The sequence below is a fragment of the Notolepis coatsorum genome (genome assembly GCF_963971535.1).
Source record: "Notolepis coatsorum genome assembly, chromosome: 19".
In the NCBI taxonomy this organism is placed as follows: domain Eukaryota; kingdom Metazoa; phylum Chordata; class Actinopteri; order Aulopiformes; family Paralepididae; genus Notolepis; species Notolepis coatsorum.
The window spans coordinates 70890497-70916694 of record NC_140183.1 but is presented as its reverse complement, the minus strand read 5'-3'; the positions used below and the strand labels follow the sequence as shown (position 1 = coordinate 70916694).

Here is a 26198-nt window from a genome sequence, read left to right as displayed (position 1 = left end):
GCTTGCCACCAGCAGGTGCCACAATTACACATCATCGCTTTAAACCTGAGTGGTTAAAGACAGATGCTGCTGATGTGTGCGACCAGAGGTTCCTGTACTGGTCTGGGTATTATAATTTACCTATCTCAAGCTTCGCCCTCTGTTCTTGATCCTCCAATCGCAACTGTTGCTTCCCTTGGACAAACAAAGCTTTTCAAAGTTTGTCCAAGGAAAGCAACAGTTGTGATTGGAGGATCAAGAAAAGAGGTACAGGTTTGAGATGGGTCCATTGGATTATCACCTCTCCCCCCTCCCTCAACAACTACCGTTGGGCTTTTGAGCAAGGCCCCTGCTCTAATGGATCTTCTTACTCGTCAACCGTATAAGAAAATGTTTGCTTTTTAAATGTAAAAGCAGTGGTGGAAAGTATTTTTACTCAAATACTGTACTTAAGTGCAATTTCAAGCTACTTGTACTTTACATGAGTATTTTCATTTCAGGGAACTTTATTATTTTACTCAACTACATTTCAAATGAAATATTGTACTTTTTACTCTACTTACTAAATTGATCTGAACCCATCAGTTACTAGTTACTTTGAAGAAAAAGATTTAGCATAGAAAACATGGCAAAAATGTATGAAGATTATATACTTTCACATTTGAAGCCCGTCAACTTCAAGAGGACGCAATCTGAGCAGCATAACTGGACCACATACCACTTTAACATCACCTTTAATCAGAGCAGCATAACTGGACCACATACCACTTTAACATCACCTTTAATCTGAGCAGCATAACTGGACCACATACCACTTTAACACAACCTTTAGAGGTCAATGGATCGTGGGTTGAATGCTCCCAAGCACTGGAATACACAAATGTCATGTAGAATGCATACTTTTACTTCAAATACCTATCTACTTTTACTTAACCCTTTCACTACCACACTAGCAAAGGGTTAACCCTTTCACTGCGACAATACAGAAGGTTAACCATTTCACTGTCACACAACAAAGGGTTACCCCTTTCACAACCACACTACAGAAGGTTAACCTTTCACAACCACACTACAGAAGGTTAACCTTTCACTACCACACTACAGACGGTTAAGTAGAATTTTTATGGATAACTTTTGCTTTCACCAGAGTACTCATTTATCTGGGTATTTCTACTTTTACTGAAGTAAAGGAACTGTGTACTTCTTCCACCACTGTGTAAAATATGCTGTGAAGATTCCTAACACGCCATTCGCAATCGCATGAACAAACCTTGAGCAGCCTTACTTCATATTGACATAGCTTATTTATAGCTCCGCTTAGTTGCTACGGAGACTTCAGAAGTGGTCCTTGGTATACGTTATTTCAGTTTGCAGAATCACAGCTCCTTTTCAGGAAAATAATAATAACTTTATTTTTTTTTATCCACTTTTTCTCCCATTTTCTATATTTTTCTCCCATCCCAATTTCGTATCATCCAATTCAACCCTCCCCTGTCACGAACGCTGTTTCTTGCCTCCCACAAGCCGGCTGCAATGTGGACTAAGTCATACATAGCACAAGTCCCCTCCGGTACTTGAGGTAACAGCAGTCGCATCTTTTCACCTGCGCAGCTCGATCTCTCAGTGGCGAGGAGTAATGCGTGGGAGGCTCACGCTGCCCCCCGACACTTCCTGATTCTACTGCGCAGGCGCACCAACCGACCTGTAGGAGTCGCTGTCTACAACGCCCGATCCCCACCCATCAGTTTCCCACCCTCTAATACTGCCAATTGTATTAGTACGGACGACCAGCCAAACTGAAAACAATGTGGAGAGCTGGATTCGAACACGCGAATCCAGCGTCTCCACATTGGTGAATGAATGAATGAATGAAAACTTTATTTAACAGATTGCAGAATGGGTACAATACAGTACGGCTCAATACATACAATTGTTAAGGGGATGCAGACCTGAGAAAGACGTTTGTCTTGTTTCCATCAGGGTCCCCCATTTTCAATTCATATTGTGCCTTGCCCACTACGCCACCTAGCCGCCCTAATAATAACTTTATTTGTATAGCACCTTTCATACAGGGGATTGCAGTTCAAAGTGTTTTACACCAGTAAGAAATAAGACATCAAATCTGTGTAAAACAAAGGTGTATTTCTCATCCTGCGTTCAACAGAGTATCATAGGTGCTTTCCTGCTCTTCTTTGTCTCTGATGGTAGTGTCTAGATCCCATAGTCCAGAAGGACGTTTCCATGGGAATTGTCACTTTTTTTGATCTAGCTGCAAAAAGCCATAACTCATCACGATTGAATAGGTTTATAAACCTTCTCCTTACTTTGACCATAACCTTAATCATTCCCATTGCCAAAAAATGAAAATGTGCAAACTCCTTCCCAGCTGTGGGATGTCCCGTTCCTGACAACACCCTTGTTTGGCTGTGGCATGTTCTGATTCTGTTGGCAGTGTTGTGCACAGTGGGCTAGCTGGCACACATCCTCTCAGATTTATTCCTCTGGCTCCAAGTCATCTCTGACAACTAGGGACACACACTGCAATCTTGCATGGGTGTGATATGATATGGTGGTATTTCCGCACACCCATCAGGATCCTAGCAGCGCTATTCCGGATACATTGTAGCCTTTGGATGTTCTTGCTAGGGATCCCGATGAGGAGTGTGTTGCAGTAGTCCAGCCTGGATAAGACAAATGTGTGGATGAGCTTTTCAGGCGTCGGACAGAATGAGTGTGGGGCGAAGTTTGGCGATGTTCCTTTTTTTGATCCACTTTTTCTCCCATTTTCTATATTTTCTCCCATCCCAATTTCGTATCATCCAATTCAACCCTCCCCTGTCATGAACGCTGTTTCTTGCCTCCCACAAGCCGGCTGCAATGTGGACTAAGTCATACATAGCACAAGTCCCCTCCGGTACTTGAGGTAACAGCAGTCGCATCTTTTCACCTGCGCAGCTCGATCTCTCAGTGGCGAGGAGTAACGCGTGGGAGGCTCACGCTGCCCCCGACACTTCCTGATTCTACTGCGCAGGCGCACCAACCGACCTGTAGGAGACGCGGTCCACAACGCCCAATCCCCACCCTTCAGTTTCCCTCCCCGTAATACGGCCAATGTGTATTACTGCGGACGACCAGCTAAACTGAAAACAATGTGGAGAGCTGGATTCGAACACGCGAACCCAGCGTTTCCACATTGGTGGCGAGTGCCTTGCCCACTACACCACCTAGCCGCCCTAGTTTGGCGATGTTCCTAAGGTGGTAGAAGGGAGTTTTTGTACAGTTGTTTGATGTGCACCTCAAAGGTCAGGTGAGGGTCCATTTTAACCCCTAGGTTGGTGACAGGGTGATGTTCTGGCCGGAAAAGGTGATGGTGGTGATGGTGGATGAGCGGACCTGCTGTGGGGTGCCAATGAGAATGGCTTCAGTTTTGGAGCTGTTTAACTGTAGGAAGTTGTGCTTCATCCATGCCTTAGTCTCCTCCAGGCAGGTGGTCAGAGTGGATGATGGCAAGACTGTGGATGGGGTAGGGTTTATTTTGAGGTAGAGTTGGGTGTCATCAGCCTAGCAGTGGAATGATATTCCATGCCGGCTGATGACAGAGCCATGGGGGGGGGGGGGATGTAGAGGGTGAACAGGGTGGGGCCGAGGACTGATCCTTGAGGGACACCACAGGTGACATGGTGGGTGTCAGACTTAGCCTCTCCCAAGGAGACATACTCCGTTCTCCCGGTGAGATCTGAAACAGTCAAGGACAGAGTCTGAAAGTCTGATGGTGGAGTGAAGACGGTGGAGGAGGATGTCATGGTCGACGGTGTCAAAATCTGCAGTGAGGTCAAGGAGGATGAGGAGGGAAGGAGAGCCAGCATCAGCCGCCATCAGCAGGTCGTTTGTGACCCTGACCAGGGCAGTTTCGGTGCTGTGGCCAGAGCGGAAGCCAGACTGGAACTTCTCGAGAAGTTGGTTGGAGTTTAGGTTGTGCTGAAGCTGAGCAGCAACTACCTTCTCCAGCACCTTGGACAGGAATGGGAAGTTGGAGATGGGTCTGTAGTTGGCCAAGACTTCCGGGTCTAGTTTTATTTTTTTGATGAGTGGTTTTATGACCGCAGTTTTTCTTAATTTTTATTTAAAATTTGTATTGTTTTTTTTTTTACTACCGGACAGTCCGGTAGAGAGAGAGAGAGAGGAAGAACTGGAGATAGACGGAGGGAAGACATTCGACAAAGGTCGCCGGGTCCGGGAGTCGAACCCGGGATGGCCGTGTTGCAACGCAGCGCAGTACGTGGTGTGCTACTTGAGCGACCCTTATGACCGCAGTTTTAAGGGCAGAGGATACAGGTGGAAGGCTTCATTTCCCTAACGATTTCCTCAACCTCTTGCTGTGTGATGTTAGAAAAGCAGCAGACAGGCTGAGTAGTCACCGGCTGTGGGTCAACTATTGGGACTGGAGGGGCAGAGGGGCTAGAGAGGAGGGATCGGATGGTGTCAACTTTGGTCCTGAAGAAGGTGGCAAAGTCGCTACACTGCTCTTTAGTGGAGTCGGAGTGTAGAGATATCTGGGGTCTGAGGAGATGGTTGATGGTGGAGAATAGTTGCTTGGAGTTTACAGGACTGTTATTTATGACCATGACTCTCTGACCATACCTGTTTCTCCTTCTGTATTGCTGCTGAATGACGTCTCTCAATTGCCGACCTCTACACATGTGAAAAGACTGATTCTAGCTGGCCTCACAGCCGCCAAAAAATTTATCGCCTCACGTTGGATACACCCAGACAAACTTTGCCCGAAGGTATGGATTCTCACTTATCTAGATGTGATCTACTTGGAGATTTCTAGGGCGCGTGTTATAGGGGTCAATGAGTCTAGTATTGCTATCTGGATGGCCGCTGTTGTGAAGTTAAAAGAGCGTATATAGCGGATTACTGAATACTATATTATGTATGTAACTCTTGTTAAGGTCCTGGGATGGGTGGGGGGGGGGGGGGGAGAGCGAGCAATTGTCAAGTGTCACGTATATAATTCTGTTGTTGTTTTTTTGGGGGGTGGGGGGGGGGGGGATACTTCTGGGGGGCGGGCGGGGGGGGGGGGGGGGGGGGTTGTGGATTTCTTTTGACTATTTTACTTTTTATTGTCCTGATTTAACTGATGGACTCGTCATTGTCGTTATTATTATTATTACTGTTATTGTCCTGTGATGTCTTGTTTATTAGTATTGTTACTGTATTGTGTTGTCTTGTTTCGTGTAAAAAAAAAATCATTTGATCACAAAAAAGGACTGTTATTTATGATGGAGGAGTAGTACTGTGACCGTGCATGTCTGAGGGATTTTGAATAGGCCTTCTGGTGTTCACGGTAGGCCAGTTGGTGTACAGTGAGTCCTGAAACCTTGAGCCGCCGCTGTATTTATATCGATACAGCGGTAATGAGTATAGTTCGTGTTGGTATTTGTATCGATACAGCGGTAATGAGTATAGTTAGTGTTGGTATTTGTATCAATATAGCCGTGATGACAATAGTTAGTGTTGGTATTTGTATCAATATAGCGGTGATGACAATAGTTAGCGTTGGTATTTGTATCAATACAGTGGTGATGAGGATAGTTAGTGTTGGTATTTGTATCAATACAGCGGTGATGAGGATAGTTAGCGTTGGTATTTGTATCAATACAGCGGTGATGAGGATAGTTAGCGTTGGTATTTGTATCAATACAGCGGTGATGAGGATAGTTAGCATTGGTATTTGTATCGTTACAGCGGTGATGAGGATAGTTAGCATTGGTATTTGTATCAATACAGCGGTGATGAGGATAGTTAGCATTGGTATTTGTATCGTTACAGCGGTGATGAGGTGCGGCGCTGGGAGGCATTGTGAGAGGGGAGGCGGGTAATAGATTGTGACAGACTGAGAGAGAGATATCACTTCTCCGGCCTGAGCCCATCTGTGGCTGTTTGGCCCCAGCCTCGTTGATATGCATAGCTTCCTTTTTAAAAAAAAAGTCGCTCAGACTAACCGCTTGACCGTGTGTGTGTGTGTGTGTGTGTGTGTGTGTGTGTGTGTGTGTGTGTGTGTGTGTGTGTGTGTGTGTGTGTGTGTGTGTGTGTGTGTGTGTGTGTGTGTGTGTGTGTGTGTGTGTGTGTGTGTGTGTGTGTGTGTGTGTGTGTGTGTGTGTGTGTGTGTGTGTGTGTGTGTGTGTGTGTGTGTGTGTGTGTGTGTGTGTGTGTGTGTGTGTGTGTGTGTGTGTGTGGGGGAGAGAGAGCTTTATAGGCAATGGCTTTGTAATAACCGGGACAGCAGGGCGAGGAGAGGTCAGGGTTTGAAAACCCCTCTCCGTCTGCATACTGTGCCCTGCTCCAGACCGCTGCTTTGTTCCAAGCCACTCTGAAAGAAATCTGAAGTCAACGATGTTATACCGAACAGCCACCCACTTATTACAGGGCTGAAAACTACATTACCATTATGGTTTTATCTTTTGTCCACAGTGACGCACTGCAGAGAACTAACTTTATTCAAACGTCTAAGTTCAGAACCAGAACTCGGAACCACTGAATACAACCAGAGTTCCTCCCATGCACAGGTCTGGAAAATGGACTTATACAGCGCTTTTATCCAAAGCATGTGACAACTTACAGTATGCCTCACATTCACACACACACACAGACACGCACACACACACACACACACACACACACACACACACACACGCACACACACATGCATGCACGTGTGCACACACACACACACACACATACACATTTTTAAATGAAAAACTACATTTGTTTATCAGTAAGGCGTCTCATGTATCTGTCCTGCTGTCCAGGCATTGTGTCTCTGTCCTATTGTCCAACTCTGTTCATCAGTAACACGTCTCATATGTCTGTTCTGCTGTCCAATCAGTAACGTGTCTCATGTGTCTGTCCTGCTGTCCAATCAGTAACGTGTCTCATGTGTCTGTCCTGCTCTCCAATCAGTAACGTGTCTCATGTGTCTGTCCTGCTGTCCAATCAGTAACGTGTCTCATGTGTCTGTCCTGCTGTCCAATCAGTAACGTGTCTCATGTGTCTGTCCTGCTGTCCAATCAGTAACGTGTCTCATGTGTCTGTCCTGCTGTCCAATCAGTAACGTGTCTCATGTGTCTGTCCTGCTGTCCAATCAGTAACGTGTCTCATGTGTCTGTCCTGCTGTCCAATCAGTAACGTGTCTCATGCGTCTGTCCTGCTGTCCAATCAGTAACGTGTCTCATGTGTCTGTCCTGCTGTCCAATCAGTAACGTGTCTCATGTGTCTGTCCTGCTGTCCAATCAGTAACGTGTCTCATGCGTCTGTCCTGCTGTCCAATCAGTAACGTGTCTCATGTGTCTGTCCTGCTGTCCAATCAGTAACGTGTCTCATGTGTCTGTCCTGCTGTCCAATCAGTAACGTGTCTCATGTGTCTGTCCTGCTGTCCAATCAGTAACGTGTCTCATGTGTCTGTCCCGCCCTCCCAGCCCCTCCTGGACGCCCTGGCGGAGCTTCCAGAGTGGTACGGGGTCAAAGCCATGCAGGCCAACTGGATAGGAGACTGCAGCGGCTGCTGCTTTGACTTCAAGCTCACGGTAAACGCTTCGACTTCCACCCCCCACCCCCCCCCCCCTATCTCTCTTTCACCCTCACTTTCTTTTTCCATCACCCTTTCCATCCTTCCATTACCCTCTCTCTTCCATCTTAATCTATAGCTCCCCCCTCCCACCTTCTCTCTCTTTTTTCTTCATCTTCCTATCTTCATCTTCTTCCTATAGGCAGCCTCCCTTGCTGGCTTCACTTTAGGCAGTCATAATATTTTCATGCAACACCATGTACTAGAATACTTACATCTTTTTTTGTGATCAAATGTTGTATTTATTGTATTTATTGCAGCATCTATCTGACAGGACATCATTCGACTCCCCCCCCCCTCTCTCTTTCCTCCTCACTTTCCCTTTCCATCATCCTTTCCATACTTCCATTACCCTCTCTCTTCCATCTTAATCTATAGCCCCCCCCCTTCTCTCTTTTTTCTTCATCTTCCTTTCCTTTTTTTTTGTAAGCAGCCTCCCTTGCTGGCTTCACTTTAGGCGGTTATAATTTCTTCATGCAACACCATGCACTAGAAGAATACTTACATATTTTTTTGTGATAAACATTTGTTTTATTGCAGCAAGATTACATAAAAAATTTACATACCAACATACCACTTTAACATCACCTATAAATGTCAATGGATCTAGGGTTGAATGCTCCCAAGCACTGGAATACACAAACGTCATGTAGAATGCATACTTTTACTTTAGATACTTTAATACATGTTAATTAGGGCTGTCAAAATTAAAGCTTTAACTTTGGAGATTAATTTAAATTATTTAAAGCATTAAAATAAATTAATCTAGATTAATCTATGGAGTGAAAAATCTTAAATTTTATCGCCGCGGATATAAGAAAGAGGTCTAGCTGAGTCAATGTTGATGGTTTTGTTGAACATTTGTATTTCACAGGAGAGAAACTGTATTCAAAGAAAGCTATTAAAATAGCCTTTGAATCGAAATATACTTTTTCTGTGTTGATTTTACATTAATTCCATGATTTTACTCAAGTAAATATCTGTTACAAGCTTCGGTCTTAAGTAGAAAAATGCTATTTTTAATCTAGATTAATCTAGATTAATTACAGAAAATTGTGAGATTAATTAGTAAAAAAAATGTAATCTATTGACAGTGGATTTCAACTGTACCGCCAGATTATTCCATATTGCAAATGTTGCCTCCTCTGCTTCATGTAGCTGTCAAAAGCTGCTAATAATACGCAGAATACTTACATTTTGACAAGGCATTTGCATTCTGCCCCCTGCATCCATCCATTTAGTCAAATGTGTGATGCGTGACATTAGTTTCTATTGAGTGTTCTTTAAAGATCTTTTCCTTTTCGGGGGGAAGGGAGGGGGTCTTCTATTTCAAACAGAGTGTTTGCTAAAAGCCCGCTGAGAGCCCTGCTCATCACCCTTATTACACACTTCTTCTTGAGAAAGAATCTGGGAAATGTATTGGCATAGCCGTAGTCAGTTCCTTATTAAAAAATATTAATCATATTCCTTGTGTGTGTGTGGATATGGGTCTTTATGTGGGAGGGATCTCTCATAAATCGGGTGTAAGCTTGGCAGAAGGGGTAATTAAAGCTAAGTCCAGAGGTCATTTAGTAGCAGGGAACGAGGATGAATCGTCGTATTACATCATCAATATTGTCACGGAGCTCCTCCACAGAATCTTTCCCACAGTTGGCTGAAGATATTATGTATATTTTGGCACGCATGTGTTTTTTGTGGCAATCTCATGTTATTTGGATCGCTACATTTGGATTGATTGATTGGAAATGTTATTAACAGATTGCAGAATTGGTACAATACAGTACGGCTCAATACACACAATTTTAAGGGGATGCAGACCAGAGAAAGACTTCCGTCTTGTTTACATCAGGGCCCCCCATTTTCAATTCATAACATTTATGACATACATGACATACAGATATACAGTACTGTTTTTTTTTACATTAGGCTGATCGGACAACTTCTCCGTTCACATCGCCTCAACAACCAGAACCTGCAGATTCTTCCTGAGCAACATCAGACAAAAGATAGCCACCCAACACCTCCTGCAATCAACAGTCATGTCTCACCTCGACTACTGCAATGCACCGCTAGTTGGTTTACCGTCTACCCGCTACCAAGCCACTTCAACTCACTTCAACAGAACGCAGCAGCCCGCCTGATCTCCAACCTACCGAGGTCAGCCCATGTCACCCCACTTCTGCACTGGCTTCCCATCGCCACACGAATCCGCTTCAAGGTTCTTGACCTGGCAGACCGTGCAGCGAGGGGAACAGCTCCCTCCTACCTCCGGTCAATGGTCTCTAACTACACACCCTCAAGACTCCTACACTCTGCATCTTCTGGCCGCCTCAGACCCCACTCCTATCAGAGCTCCGGGAGGGTCATCAAAGCGAAGCAGGCTATTCTCGGTCCATGCTCCACAATGGTGGAATGAACTCCCCACCACAGTCAGGACAGCTGAAACCCGGCCAATTTTTCCTTCCTAAAAACACACTCTTCGAACAATATCTGAAATAAAAAAATACATATATATTTATTTTTTAACTAGCCCCCTACTATCTTTGTACTATTATGTATGTACCCTACTACTATGCTACTATACTTACTATACTACTACTTATCATATATATATATATATATATATATATATATATATATATATATATATATATATATATATATATATATATATATATATATATAATATATATCCTTGAGTCAACCTGTTTGTGACAGGCCTTTAGACATGATTGCCTCTCTGTCTTGTTCTGCTGTTATATAATTATTTTACACCAGTAGTTCCTCAAAGGACACCATTGGTCTTGAAACACTGCGGTTCGGGCGCAAGCACATAACCTGAAGCCTGACAAGCCGGCTGCAGCGCAGGGTTAACCGTATACACCTATGAACACAAAATGAGTTAAAGATAGAGGCAAAGTAATGGCAAGAAGTCAAAATTAGACTGGTATTTGTCCTTTAATATCCACTCTGTCCTATTTTAGTTGACTTAGTTAGTACTTAGTTACACAGGTTTATTTAGCTCAAACAGAGTATCGAGTACAAATAGATCAAGAGTTATTGCTGGATGGGGCGCCCCAGTGGCGAACCACATAGCGCTCAGCCGCGACACGGCCGACCCGGGTTCGACTCCCGAACCCATCGTTATTTGCCGAATGTCTTCCCCCGACTCTGTCTCCCATTCATCCTCTGTCTCTCTCTACTGGACTGCCCAGTAGCAATAAAGCGATAAAACGCCAAAAAATAAAAATCTTAAAAAAAAAAAAAATTTATTGCTGGATGATTCCAGTTGTGACAAGGCCTAGTATCCCTCCAAAGAGCTCCCAGAATCCAGTAAAACCTAGGCTTTTATAGTGAGAGAAGGGGATTGTGGGTAGATCGGGCCAGGTATTGGGTTGGAGGGGGGGCTCATTTTTCCACAATTCCAGATATAAGTTGAGACGACCTCTCTTTACTGTGATACACGTTGCATACGTCACAAACACCTGACGCAAACCCCGCAGGCCGCTCCGCCGCTCTCAGTAACTAGACCGCAGTGTTACCGAAGACACATGGCGACAGGGTCTCTCCCCCGTTCACGCTCTCTCTCGTCTCTCTCCCCAGGTGAACGGGGAGGAGACCGGAGAGACCCTGGCGGCCTACACCTCGTCCCCGGAGACTGTGTTCGGAGCAGCCTACCTGGCCATCCTGCCCTCCCACAGACTGCTGCACGGTACCAGTCCAGTTCGCTCTGCCCTGGAGGAAGCCCTGCAGCCTGGCAGAGGTGGGGCCCGGGGGGGGTTTCTGGATGTGTCGCGATGTGGAACTATAATTAATGTCAGAGGGCAGTTTAAGGAAACTATAAAAGAAGGAAGGGTCTCTGCATGTGTGTGTGTGTGTTTGTGTGTGGTTATAGTATGTGTTCATATACACTCCAGGCACGTCTGGTGTGTGTGTGTGTGCGTGTGTGTGTGTGTGTGTGTGTGTGTGTGTGTGTGTGTGTGTGTGTGTGTGTGTGTGTGTGTGTGTGTGTGTGTGTGTGTGTGTGTGTGTGTGTGTGTGTGTGTGTGTGTGTTTGTGTGTGGTTATAGTATGTGTTCATATACACTCCAGGCACGTCTTGTGTGTGTGTGTGTGTGTGTGTTTAAAAAAATATATATAATAATAATTGGGATGCCCATGAGGTCACACCCCTCTCTCTCTCTATGGTGAATGATTGTTGATAATGAGCTACCAAGGGAAGGCATCCTCCCTCTCTCACGACCCCTGACCCCTTGTTCCTCAGACTGCCTGACAGCGGTCGCCGCCCACAACCTGTTTACCGGCCGCCAGGTTCCCCTGGTCATCTCGCATAAAGACGCGTTTAACGGCCATCTAGACACTGTGATTGGTAAGTGGTTTTGTGTGTGTGCGTGCGTGTCTACATCTCTACTGATGCTGTATCAGCTTATGCCCTCCCCTTACTGTAGGTTAGGATGCCTATCAGCCTACAGTTGCAAGTAGCCTGTGAACTTAGTGTCTTTAGCCTGTACTCCATATGTCTTTGCTGTACAGTAGAGAAAAGGCTTTAATGATGTGATTGTGGGTCCTACGGGTGTTGTTTGTATCACCCATGGGGTTGTTAACCATTATCCACGAACAGCACAACATCCTAATCACCCCTGAGAATAGGGTGCCTTCAGCATATCATAATTGTGTGTGTGTGTGTGTGTGTGTGTGTGTGTGTGTGTGTGTGTGTGTGTGTGTGTGTGTGTGTGTGTGTGTGTGTGTGTGTGTGTGTGTGTGTGTGTGTGTGTGTGTGTGTGTGTGTGTGTGTGTGTGTGTGTGTGTGTGTGTGTGTGTGTGTGTGTGTGTCGTGCGTGCGTGCGTGTTTGTGTGGGGGGTGGTCTGTATGCTTGTCTGCCTGTTTGCTTGTCTGTCTGTTTGTCTGTGTCTGTGTGCTTGTCTGGGTGCCTGTTTGTGTGTGTGTCTGCCTATTTGTCTTATTTGTTTGTATGTGTGTCTGTGTGTCTGTCTGTGTGTCCTTCTGTCTGTCTGTCTGTCTGTCTGTTTGACTGTTTGACTGTCTACATGTCTGTCTGTCTTCCTGTATTTCTGTCTGTTTGACTGTCTACATGTCTGTCTACATGTCTGTCTGTCTGTCTGTCTGTCTGTCTGTCTGTCTGTCTGTCTGCCTGCCTGTGTGTGTCTGACAGGTATTCCTGACAGCAGTGATGAGGACCTGTGTGTTGCCAGGTCTCTGGGTCTCAGCTGGACTACGGTGTTGAAGAGCCAAGAGGAGGGAACACAGACACTGATCCACTCAGAAGAGGTCTGCACCACGCACGTGGTTACTAAACTATGACCTATCCCGCACATCTATTATGGATACAAGTCCATTTGATTTGATTTGATTTGAAATCTTTATTTCGAACATGTAAATAAAACAAAAAAATCTCTGGCAATGAAATGGAAAAAAATACAAAAACAAAACAAAAATGAACACAACTCACTTTACATGTTCGAAAAGGAGTAGGAAGAAGTATACACTTGTTTAATGCTACCCCTTTTCCACTACTCAAAATGAATGTAATTCCTTACTGATTTAAATCCTTACAAAACAAATATATATATACAAATAATTTCTTTATAACTTTATATTATAGTTTGAATTGTATTCTATTTGGACATTGCTTAAGCACAACATTCAGACCGTTCCACAGTTTCACTCCACATATTAAAAGGCAATGTCTTCTCCTGGTAGTACGTACACTAAGAATTTTTAAGTTGAGTTCTCCCCTCAGATAATAACGGATCATCATTTACAACGGATGCTTTCATCCAAAGTACTGAGAGTGCATGTATTTTTAGTATGGGTATAGTAGGCCCAATGAGAACCCCTAAACCCTGGCAGTGTTAGTGAGCATACCCGACAGATTTCTTCTTCTTAGCCCCCCCCCCCCCCCCCCCCCCCCTTTCCCCATTTCTATGTAGTTCACAGGTCTCGGCAGAGACAAGGCGTTTGACTCCATTACCCAGGAGGCCAGAGCGAGGAAGGTGGGCGGCCATCTCACCAGTTCCAAGCTCAGGGATTGGTTAATATCCAGGCAGCGGTACTGGGGGACACCCATCCCCATGGTGCACTGTGGGTCTTGCGGTCCAGTGGCAGTCCCGGAAGAGCAGCTCCCCGTCACTCTGCCCAAACTGCCCTCGCTGAAGGGACAGGGAACGTCTCCCCTCGAGGCTGCCCACGACTGGGTCAACTGCACGTGTCCCAGGTGAGGACGAGAGGTGGGATCTCACCCGACAGACGACACTTAGACGATAACTCGTCTTGACAGACATCCGCAAGGGAATACGTGTGTTTATCTGGTGTTTTGTCCGACTCAAAGCGTGGCCGTCTGGGACTAGAGCGGGGGGGTCTTGTGAAGACACCATGTAGCAGATGCACTTTTATTTGTTTTCCTCCATGAGAATGTTTGGGCCGAGCGATTCAGTTCAGTTTCAGTTTAGTTTAGTTTATGGTCATTGTATAATGAGTGAGGCACATATACAACACACAATTGTCTGTGTCAATCAGAGACAGTACAGGGCAATCAATAAAACAAACGATATGAATTAAAACATATCATCGTCATCATCACAGTCATCATCATAAGACACTTAACCTCTTAACAGGCAGGCAGAAAAGTGCCAATTTCTTTACTTGAACTTGAGGACTGCATACATTTTTTGCAAAGCTTAGCTTTATACTTAAACGTCTCTTTGAGAGACGTTTTAGTAAAACCGACGCCAAAAAAGAAAGCTTTCCAAAATCTATTTCCTCATCCACCGGCGTGCGCTCTGAAGTCTGATTCACTTCTTGTTTTCGCTCATCAACCTTCACCTATTCCTTTATTCGCACCCCCACCACGTGGGGTATCGTTGGAAGCGTACACTCGTTGGCTACAACACTGACCAATCATTTTCGCCATCAGCGGTGATTGGTCAGTTCTGGAGCGTATACAGTCCGGGGTGGTCATCATGACGCACGGTGCGTAAAAAGACGCTTGCCTGACATATCGTCATGTAACTCAAGAACCGAGGCATGGATTTGGTCAAGTGAGGTGGCGTTCGAACGGCAACACATAGATCTTTCGAACGGTATATTATATGTTCGCCGTAGGTGCTCGCAAAGTGCTGTGACTTGCGTGCTTGGGCATGAGGGCCCGATTTCGGGATGGTGCTTGGTAAGAGGTTAGAAATACCTAGATAAAAATATTATTTATAGAAATATAAGAGACCTATAGGAGACAGTAGACAGTAAAGTGCAGCATTCATGGTGGTAGTCAGGTAAAGTGATGGTGCATAATAGTGCGTGTGTTGGACAAACAGTCCATAGAAGGGGTGGGTTGGCTGACAATCACACAGCGAATCACTCTCCCCCCTGGGGAGAGATCATGTGCGACACTAAGCATTGATGTTATTAGTCTATAGTCAAAGGTATGAAACAGTGAATAAATCTGCTAAGTCTAAACACCACTGCGGCAGTTTTGTTAATTAAATCTCAAACTTTTAATTTGACAAACCTTTTACATTTAACATCAGTTCAGGGTGTATTTGGGTGTAAAGTATTTTCAAGAATCAAATATTCACTGTGTGTGTTTTTGTAGAGAGACTTGAGGTCCGGTTGAATAATGGAATTAAGGGAAAGGTTGGTGAAAAAGGTACAGGCAGAATTCAGCCCAGAGGGGCATTTTAATACCCCTGCTGCTTGGCAGGATCTAGCTCTATTGCTACTTGCTAGCTAGCTAGCATTGTATGTATTTACAGTATGTATGTATGTATGTATGTATGTATGTATGTATGTATGTATGTATGTATGTATGTATGTATGTATGTATGTATGTATGTATGTATGTATGTATGTATGTATGTATGTATGTATGTATGTATGTATGTATGTATGTATGTATGTATGTATGTATATTCAAATCCTCCAGCTGAGCTGTTAATTTCCGGTAATGGCGCCTTCTTCTGTGGTTTTCTGGGTCATTAAGTCACCATTACCGGAAATGAACAGCTCGGCTGGAGGATTTGAAGGGAGACTTCGGAGAGAAAAGCGTAATTTTATACTGTGTTTCAGCAGCGGCTTGTGTTTTCACCTCACCAGCCTTTGTCGAGCCTCTTTGAGCTTTCTGTTGATCCCTTCGAAAACACAATGCGAACTTGCAATAATTAGTTAGGATGAGTTATTGACTTAACCCTCAGAATCTGTGGTGGGTCGTTATAGAGCTTTGTATATACATATATACATACATACATACGTATACAAAGCTCAATAGAGCACTGCAGGAAGTAGATCTGACATCCTTCCTTCGGTCGGATGGCATCCTTCACAGTGTTTGTGGTGATGGCCGCAAAGAGGCAGGAGGCACGGGTGGAATGAAATGTTCTAGATGTAACCAAGGTTTCTCCAGTAGCTTCCTCCATTGACCATATTCACACAGCAGCCATTTTCTCAGGTTGGGTTCCTCTTCTAAATAGACTACACTGCGTTGGTTTTGATGCTGAGGCTTGCATTTATAGCAGAGCTATTTGTCTGAGAGACTTTGGTGTGTGAAAACTGGGATGGCCCAGTCCGACTTCTTACCAATTACAAAAGGCGTCCAGCAGGGATCAATCCTGGGTTCTGTCTTATTTACCAATTATATTAATGATATTGTCTCATCTTTGAGTGTTCAAGTTCAAGTTTCAAGTTTTGTTTTATTTGTCACATATAAGGTACATGTACATTACAGTGAAATGAAACTACTACTTGACCTTACCCCCAGAACCCACCTCACCCCTGCCCACTTTGACAACCTAGGATGGCTTAGAGTAGACGACAGAGAGAGTAGAGAGTACAGCAACTTGCAATGGGCCTGGTCTACAAGATACACTATACGACTAAGGTACCCATGTACATGTCAAAATACTTCCCAAAGGTCAGTGAATACCACAACCACTACACCAGAGGAAGCTCAACAAATCATGTTAAACCCAGATTCGGCTCAAACAAGGGACTAAATACGTTTCGCAATTATGCCACATCAATGTGGAACGCCCTACCTAAAGCTGTAAAGGAATGTGAATCCCTACCCACATTCAAAACCGCTCTTAAAGAGCACCTACGGGAGGCTGCAATTCGAAACTGGCCACCGTAAATGCCCAAAACCCCCACCACCTCCTAATAGACAGTCTCCTCCCCACCGCATGTATATATTCCCTCCCCGCCGTATGTATATCTCTCTCCCACCCACCCACCCCCTCCTAATGTACAGTCCCCTCCCCATCATATGTATATACTCTGTCAGGATCTAGGGGTAACAGTACTGTATATTTGAATACCGTTTATGTCACAAATGTATCAGTACTAAATACCTATATGTCCCTATGCCATAAATGTCATGTACCGTATGTTGTGTATGTCATAAATGTCTATATGAATTGAAAATGGGGGACCCTGATGGAAACAAGACTAACGTCTTTCTCAGGTCTGCATCCCCTTAACAATTGTGTGTATTGAGCCGTACTGTATTGTACCCATTCTGCAATCTGTTAAATAAAGTTTTCATTCATTCATTCATTCATTCATTCATTCATTCATTCATTCATGCTTGGTTCTTATGAGCCTCCTGAGATTGTGCTTCATACAATAAAAAGTCAAAAGAATAAAGACCAAACACTATAGAGATTATACTAAAGTACAAACTAAAGTACTACAAAATGCAAACAATGAAGTACAAAATGCAAACTTTTTTTTAAATGCAAAAATGGTAGGGATGTAGTGCAAATATTTTAGTAATAAATAGATAACATCATGAGCATGACATAAGAGCAAAACGGACACTGTGTGAATATGGTAAATTCCCACCTTCCTGTTTGTCCGCGACGGCAGCAGCAGCAGAGAGAGTGAGACGAGTCCCACATTCGAGAGCCGGGTGGAGAGAACTGACAGCCTGACAAGTAGCCTACCACTGCATATTGAGGAGGAGATTATGAATCGTATGATTAATACATTTGTCCCACTGCCATTATGTAATGAATGGCAGCTGTGTGAGTGACACCGTGAGAGGATGACTGAGGTTACATAAGCCAACTGTACCCTTGGTGACACACACACACACACACACACACACACACACACACACACACACACACACACACACACACACACACACACATATACACATAACAAGCGGTGCAGGGGTAAGGCTAAGAGAATTATCAAGGACTCCAGCCACCCAAACAACTGCCTCTTTGAACTGCTGCGGTCAGGCAAGCGATACCGGAGTCTCATGAGAAGCACAGAAAGACTCAGAAGAAGCTTCTATCCCCAGGCCATCAGGTTGCTCAACGAACAATAACACTATGCAACAACCATCAAATGCACTCACAACACACACATCCACACGCACACACTCACTTTAAACAAACAACACACTGCAGCACCCACTCTCCACACTTTAGAACACCTAAACACACTTTATATTTATTGGTAAAGGATTTGCACTACAACCCATACCTCAGTACACCTTACTGTAAATTGTACCTAAATTGTACCTCATCCCATTTCTGCTTTGCACTATATAGTATATTGTATATTAGTATATTGCATAGTATATTGTATATTGTATGGTAACTCAGTTACTTCTATTCTGCATTGAACATTGTACATATGTATATACTGAACACTGTGTCTACGTACGTGACTTCTATTTTTTACTTCTATTTTTACATGCTATACTATTTTATTTCATACTTATCTTTTGTCTAGCACAGTCTCTGGAGCGTAACAGAAAGAAGCATTTTGTATAAAAGTATTCTGTACTTCTGTATGACAACTATTAAAGAAACTTGAAACTTGAAACACATAGCAGACTGGCGGTGAGTCATCAGAGAGAAAAGTGGCTGAAAATGTGTGAAAAATAATGCAGAATGTAATTTCCTATCCGGAGTCTCCAGAGCCCCTCACTGGCCTAGGGGATTCCACTCTGAATAAGACCAATCCCTGTGCCAAGACAACCTTATGCTGCCCTATTTGTAGTAGGGCTGAGCCCAAACGTTCGAACGTTCGAACCTTTGTTCATTATGTTGGCATTCGAATTCTAAATCAACATTTGAATCTTTAATTTTTAATTAAAAAAACTTTTTTTCTATTCATTCTGTTTAAACCAATGGGGGTTTTCTTCACAGTTGTAGATAAAGATTAGGCTACACTAATATTATAGTATTAAAAAAACTGATGAGTTATATTCATTAAAGAAAGTTGATTTAATTGATTTAGTTGGGGTGGGGCTTCTCCCTGGGCTGGGTATGGGGCTGGAAAGTTGATTTAATAATAAAAAAAATACTAATTTAATAAGATTAATCACTTTATTCAAATTGAGGATTTAGTTTGAGGATATTTTAAAAATATATATATATATATATATTTATTTATTTCAACAAAAAAAATATTTGAAATGTTTTATTTTATTATTATTTTTAATTAAAAACTAAGGTTCGAACGTCCGTTCGAAAAACCCTGACGAAGTTCGAATCCCAAAAACAGGCTTCGGGACAGCCTTAATTTGTAGATCTGTCAAAAGCATTTTATACAGTCGACCATTCTCTTCTTCCAAATAGACTACACAGCGTTGGTTTTCAGAGCTATTTGTCTGAGGCGTCGGTTACACCTAGGGTGTTTTCGTTTCGTTTTCAAGATGAGTTTCGCTTTCCAGGTCGCAACGTAGTGGCAGCCGAGTTAGACATTTGTTTTGCAACCTGAGCACTTTCATTTGCCTCCTGAGCACAGTGATGCAGTAGGTGACGAACATGAATGTGCCAATACACTTCCTGCAAAAAATATCAACAAGCCGCCATCTTTAAATGCCTCCGCGTAGCACTTATTTTTCAGCAAAGAAATAACAATTTATTGCAATAAAAGTGCAATAAACAAAACGGATACATTCACTGTGTGTTCTGCCTCTCATTTGTTGATGAAACAAAACTAACATCAACACAATTGACCACCAAGAGAGGATAGTTTAGTCTCACAAAAAGATCGCAGATGTTGTTAGCTACATGCTAACGTGAATGGAATATGCCAGTATAACAGTATAGCATTATGGCTAGCAGCTAACGTTAGCTCACGTTAGTTAGCCAGCCAGCACCAAACTGATGATATCAGGAGCTATCAGTAGCTAGATAACATTAGACAACGCCTCGTGTATTAAACAAAGGTGAATAGATGACTGGGCCATTTTGTTTAATGCTTGTTAAGATTGAAAGAGGAGCTCTGAGCTAACAGGGTCTGATAGCTAATGTTAGCTCACGTTAGCCAGCTGCTCTTGCAATCGTTAATGCTAGCAGAATTAATGGATGTAAACTTTATTTAACATATTGCAGAATGGGTACAATACAATACGGCTCAATACAAACAATTGTTAATATGTAGTAGCTTGGACTGGGGTCCTTATAACAATAACTTGACAACACATGGTAGCTGCAGCTATTTGGGACATCTCTGTCGTAACCGGACACGTTGTCGGCGAGTTTTGGCGTTTTTCCAAAACGGAAACACAATTTCAGCGTTGTCAGTAGGGCAACGCGTTTTCCTGCCAAAACGGCATCTCTAGGGACGGCAAACGTATTCATTCAGCAACAAAACAAAAACAAAAACACCTAGTCTAACTGTAACTGAGGGGTACAATTCCCTGACTGTATTGAATAAGTATGGTATCATTAAACCACTACTGCGTTATGTACATTACTACTGGCCATACAGTACACAGGTATATGAGATGAACACACCCACAATAACACGGCTTCACAAGAAATACTGTTTAGAAGAATATTTATTAGCAGCACGAAGATTATCTTACATTACTTATCAAGATTGAGAGTTGCGCTTGTAAGGCGAAGAATGTGCATGAATAGGTCAAGAGCGTAAGTCCATGAGCATATTATGCAGGAGATAATTAATACCACCTGTATCATAAGAATTATATATGGTACACTAGTAGATCAGCTGGAGATACTAAAGGGGTCCCTCCGGTTGTAAGCCAGCAGGGGAGAGGATTTGTCGGTCGCAGAAAGTCTGGGTCAACGAGGAATAAGGAGACTCCAGGTACAGGAGACAGTGCAATAATCCCTTGATCCATAGACGAACAACAGCTATTCTCCGGTATGCAGTGCCGCATGGAGGAAAGCTAGCCAGCCTCAGTACTAGAGGCGGCCTCGACGGTGCTCCTCACAGGGTAAATCCCACACAACAGTGGGTGTAGACGATTCTCCGCTCCAACAGCTACAGGACCAAAGCAAATATAATCCAGCCGAAAAGGGCTCTGTAGTCGTCGGGTAGGTTATCCAGTGTACATATCCACACGGTTCTTGTCTAGGGCTCCTCGGATGGCGGCACCAGGTTAGGCCGCCCAGCCTGGATAAGCACACTAGCTCGGTACGATGAAACGTTGGTAATGCTGGTCACTGTAGAACGGTAGCCGCACGATACACTATACATAATAGACTATTACTTAATAATAGAATAGGTCGAACTCGACGATCCAGCGTTAAACTCTGACACTTCGGCTATCAATTCGCACACGGTCTCAAGGCTCTATTTCGGGGCAAAACGGGCCCACTTCACAGCACGTTGTATCGTGGTGTGAGGCTTCAACTTATTGGGTAACTCGTTTGAGGGTAACTTGACTTTAGGCTAAGTGCTGCTGTATCCACCTGCGCCGTATTTATACGTACGGTGAATAATCTAGTACCAGCCTTATTTCTGTCTCGTATTCCTGCGCAAACCTGGGCATGTTGAGACAAGCCTTGGCGGTGGCTTTGAACTAGACATTGGGGGGTATGGCCGTGGCGCCTAGGGGATCGCTTCCAATAGGAGAACGAATATTATGGTCTGTCCTGTACCAGGTAAAGGGATATTCCGTGTATATGTACAAAGAATATACAAGGGATATCAAACGATATACAAATATTATACATGGGATCTCAAGCAATAAATATATATATTCGGTTTAATCTGACCCTTTGTAACACTAACCATGGCCTGAGAGACATCAGTGTGTGAAAACGGATGGCAGAGTCAGAGTTCTTACCCATTACAAAAGGCGTCCTGCAGGCATCAATCCTGCGTCCTGTCCTATTTACCATTATATTAATGATAATGGGTCTCATTCCCGAACGGATTTACGACAAGAAATTTCCTCTCAGGCAGATTTCTGCCAATTTAAGACATATTAGCGCTAGTAGCGCGATTCCCCAAATTTTCCTGAGATCGGATTTGGCCGTGGATGAGAGCAGAATTTAAGAGTGCTGAGGAGCACACTTATGATTGATTGACTGATTGAACATTTTATTAACTTGACAGACTGTGTTCTCCGTTCATAATGGCTTTATTTGGGAGGAATCATAGTGATTTCTTCATGTCAACCCTATACAAGCCTCCTTGGAATTAATTACTTAATCATAATTAAAATAAATATGACAATATTTGTACGATAAGACATTACGCGCATGTCGGAAAAATGTATTATATGGATTCATCTGATCACAGGGCAGCTGGATGAACCATATCTGAACCAGCTATTTTGGACAAATAATTACTTTAATTACTCAGATATTCAAACACAATTATGCAATTATTGTGAAATGATAATAATTATTTAATGCCTTCTGTGGAATTTGTATTTCTTATTTGTTACTTATCTGTTTTAATGATTAATTATACATTTGAAAGAATGCAGGTCAACATGCAATATATCCCATTGATTGGTATACAATGGGACAGACCTTTGTTTGATATAGCTATAAACCTGCATTCCTTCGAATATATCATTAATCAATTAAACTGATATTGAAATACACTATATAGCCTATACACCAACACTGAAATGACATTGGATAAATAAATAAATAAATAAATAAGAACTAAAGCTAATCGCGTGGAAATAGACTGCATTAATATTCCATAAATATTGTGTGCGCCAGTATAGCCTACGTGTCTAATGAATGAACAGTATATAGGCTTATATTATTCTAATTACTTGTTTCATTAGGATTTAGTAGATACTATATATGCTCTGCCCTACGTACAACAGTACACATATTAAGGCCGCCAGAGTCGGGTGCGTGCATGCGTGCGTGTGTGCGCGCTGCGGCAGGTGCACCACGAGCTGTACTATGATGATGATGATACATTAATCTAATCTCATTTTGATCGGCTGCAAAGCGCTTCCGCATATCGGCAACCATTTTCACACGGCTGCATCGTCAGTTGCATTCTAATGAGCTGGACAGGTGTGTCTAACTATTGACTTTTTGCGATTTCATCTGCACACTTCCCTATTGGCTACCTTATAAGGAGCTTCGGACGGGGACGAGCATTCATGTTTCAGAGCGGTGAAATTCCTCATTGCGGTATCTCAGCTCAGATAGTTTGAGACACTTAAGATATCTTCCCCACGTGTTGGGGACTCAGAGTGAACTTGTTGTAGATTCTGTCTCAGTCGGTTCCAAGATAAGTCTTCCAAGAGAACTCTTTGGAAAATATTTGGGAATGAGACCCATTGTCTCATCTTTGAGTGGATGTCAAGTACATCTTTATGTGGATGACACTATTGTCTTGCTGACTTTGTACAACTAGCCATTGAGAACCTGCAATTTAATGCTCTGTGGCTAAATATTCTCTAGGGCCAGAGATATTGTTTACAATAATTTGCATATATGGACTGTAACATCGAAATAGTTACAGAATACATCTTGCCTTCTGGCTTGATGAGAAATGTATATTTAAATACCATAATTATTTACCATATAGTAAATTACAGCAAAAAGTTATTTATTGTACAGGAACAATGAATAACAGAAAGAGGAGTCATTGAAGCAGTTTTTCCACCTGTCTTGGAATAAAATGCTGCTCCTTCCACTCTGAAACCTCTAGATATTCTGCACTTTATTACTGGTGATAGATATGGTACTCATCTCTGGCAGAGAGACAGAATAAACATTGGTATCTGTTATCCTTAACACATTGGGCGCCATGGGTTATATCCATCAATATACCCAGTCTGCCACAGTTGAAAGCCTATGGAGATGTTTACCTTCTTTGCAGGGTTATAACTTTTTTAATTGTATTGCTATATTGACATTACTATGGCCCATTCAACATCGATTATCTATCGTTCAGGATGTGGGAACGTTATATTTTTTCATTCATACATTGTTGTGTTAATACCGTCTAGAATATAAGTATGTTTTTAAGCTTTTCTGCTGTAATTCCAAAAACGAGAGTTATAGGCCCTGACGCATAATGATAGATTATCGATTGGCGTTTCTTTCCTATACACGCTATATTAAACAATTCAAATGTATATGATCGGTATACATTATGCTTCATCATGTGTGAAGGAAGGGGGGGGGGGGGGTCGTTTATAATTCCTTGATCGTCAGTAACGGCTTTATTTAGTATGGGTTGATATATTGATCAGATGGTTTGCAGTGAAATGAATAAACAATCGGGCTGAAAATAACGTTACTGTCCTCTTACCATTTGCCGATGAGACTGGAGGAAAAAGATCCCAATTATTTGACGTCGATCTCCTACATCCATTTCCCGTTTGTATGGCGCAATAAATGCCGAAATCATATAGATTATTACGTTTAGAAAGCTATCCAAATGCACTATAGTGTTTGTCTGGATCCACGTAACAAGATGTGACTGCCGGAGGGATTTCCTCGACGCACCGATCACCACTTCCGGTTTTGGCGAGAGTGTAACTCGCCCGACCATCCACCAGGCGGCGGTATTGAGGCGTTGCAATCTCATACAGGGTCCCACTGCAGTCCAGAGGTTGGCTGGATGAATTATGAATGCCATGGCGAAAAAATGAAATATTGATCCCAAAAACGGTGTAAGTCGTTCTTGGCGTTCAACGCATGGCGGGCAAAAACGGCGTAACTCGTTCTTGGCGACCAATGTGTTAAGGCCACTGCCGGGAAATGACCACCTTATATCACAATGTTGCTAGATTGAAACTCAGGACCCTGTTTGACCTGCTCAGATCACTCACTTGTGTAAGGTCCCCAGAGTACAGACTGAACCTGGAAAGTCTGCCCTTTGTTTTAATGTCCCAGTGGCTTGGAATGATCTTCAACTCCAAAATCAATACAACTCCAAAATCAATACAACAAAAAAATCAATACTCCACTATCCATCTGTTTCAGTTTTTTTAACAGTTTTTAATTTGAATTTTTCTTTCTTTCTTTTTCTCATTTGTCTTTTTGTCTTATCTATTCAATGTCTGATTATCTAAACATAATTTCTTTCCTGTTTATTTTACGTTTCTTACTTGTTTTAATACATGTATACCTGTGATCTCGACAGCATTGTCTGTTCCTTGTAAGCTCGGCATCATTGCGAATGAGGGCCAGGCTCAATGATTTCCCAGAGATTTGAATGAATGAATGAATGAATGCTGATTAAAACACCCTGAATAAGACTAATCACTAGGCCACGACGGCGTGTTGATTAAAACAATCGCCCACTCAGACACAGATGGTACCGATCGTCTTGAGCAGACCTGGGCATTGTACGGCCCAAATACGGCCCGCAAAAGATTACATCATAAAAAATATATATATTTTTTTTATGTCAACGTTCACACGCACAATATACGCTTACCTAGGATTTGACTTGATTCAACAACAAAGCAGTCGGGGCAATGGCAAGCCAAAAACGGTCAAAAGTGTGGTTATTTGAAGTTTGGATTTTTTTCACAACTGAGGTAGGTAGATTACATTTTTAGAGACTAAAGTACAGAAAAAAGGTACCGTTGGGTACCGGTATCGATTCACAGGTACCGGTACCGTATCGGTTAAAATGTGAACGGTACCCATCCCTACTGAGCACACAACTGCAGGGCAAGGTAATTTTTGCTCATGAAATGCATAGCCATGTGAAAGCCTTCATGACAAAGTTGCAATTAATTTCAAGGCAACTAGGCAGCAACAATCTCGAACACATGAAAACCCTGAAAGAAGTCAAACCATCAGATGATCACCGGCACTCATCCATGTTAGGAGAGGAGAACTGCATGATGAATTTTCAAGGCCTTTTCAAGATTTTAAAAAGGTTGAGGATGAAATGCAGCTGGTTTCATCTTCCTTTACCTGCAGTGTTGATAGTGCACCCACTGATGTTCAGCTTGAACTCATTGACCTGCAGTCTGATTCACTACTGAAAGAGCACTTTAAGTCAGCATCACTGCTAGAGTTCTACTCTGCTCTCAAGGAGGAGAACTTTCCAAACATGGGGAGACATGCTCAGAAGATGTTGGTTCTCTTTGGATCCACCTACATATGTGAACAGACATTCTCAGTCATGAAGTTTACCAAATCCAGGTACAGATCCTTTCTCACTGATGAACAAGTCAGCTGTGCGTCGCATCTCCACCTCAGACATTCAACCTGACTTTGATGGACTTGTTAAAGCTCAAAAGAGCTTTCTCACACTGAATGAAAAAAAGAACTGAAGAACACTAAAATGTGGGAATATAACAAGTGAAATCGGACACTTGATCCTTTTCTTTTTTCTGCACAGTAAAAAAAAGAA

The 26198-nt window shown here is 42.9% G+C and overlaps 1 protein-coding gene across 1 annotated transcript in view; it reads left to right on the top strand.

Moving 5' to 3' along the window:
- The window catches only part of lars2 (leucyl-tRNA synthetase 2, mitochondrial), a 175418-nt gene that overhangs the window by 72237 nt on the left and 76983 nt on the right, over positions 1–26198 (top strand). The window contains 5 exon segments of the mRNA XM_084335979.1: positions 7461–7568; positions 11213–11372; positions 11874–11978; positions 12784–12899; positions 13562–13845. Coding sequence (XP_084192105.1) covers positions 7461–7568; positions 11213–11372; positions 11874–11978; positions 12784–12899; positions 13562–13845 — 773 coding nt within the window.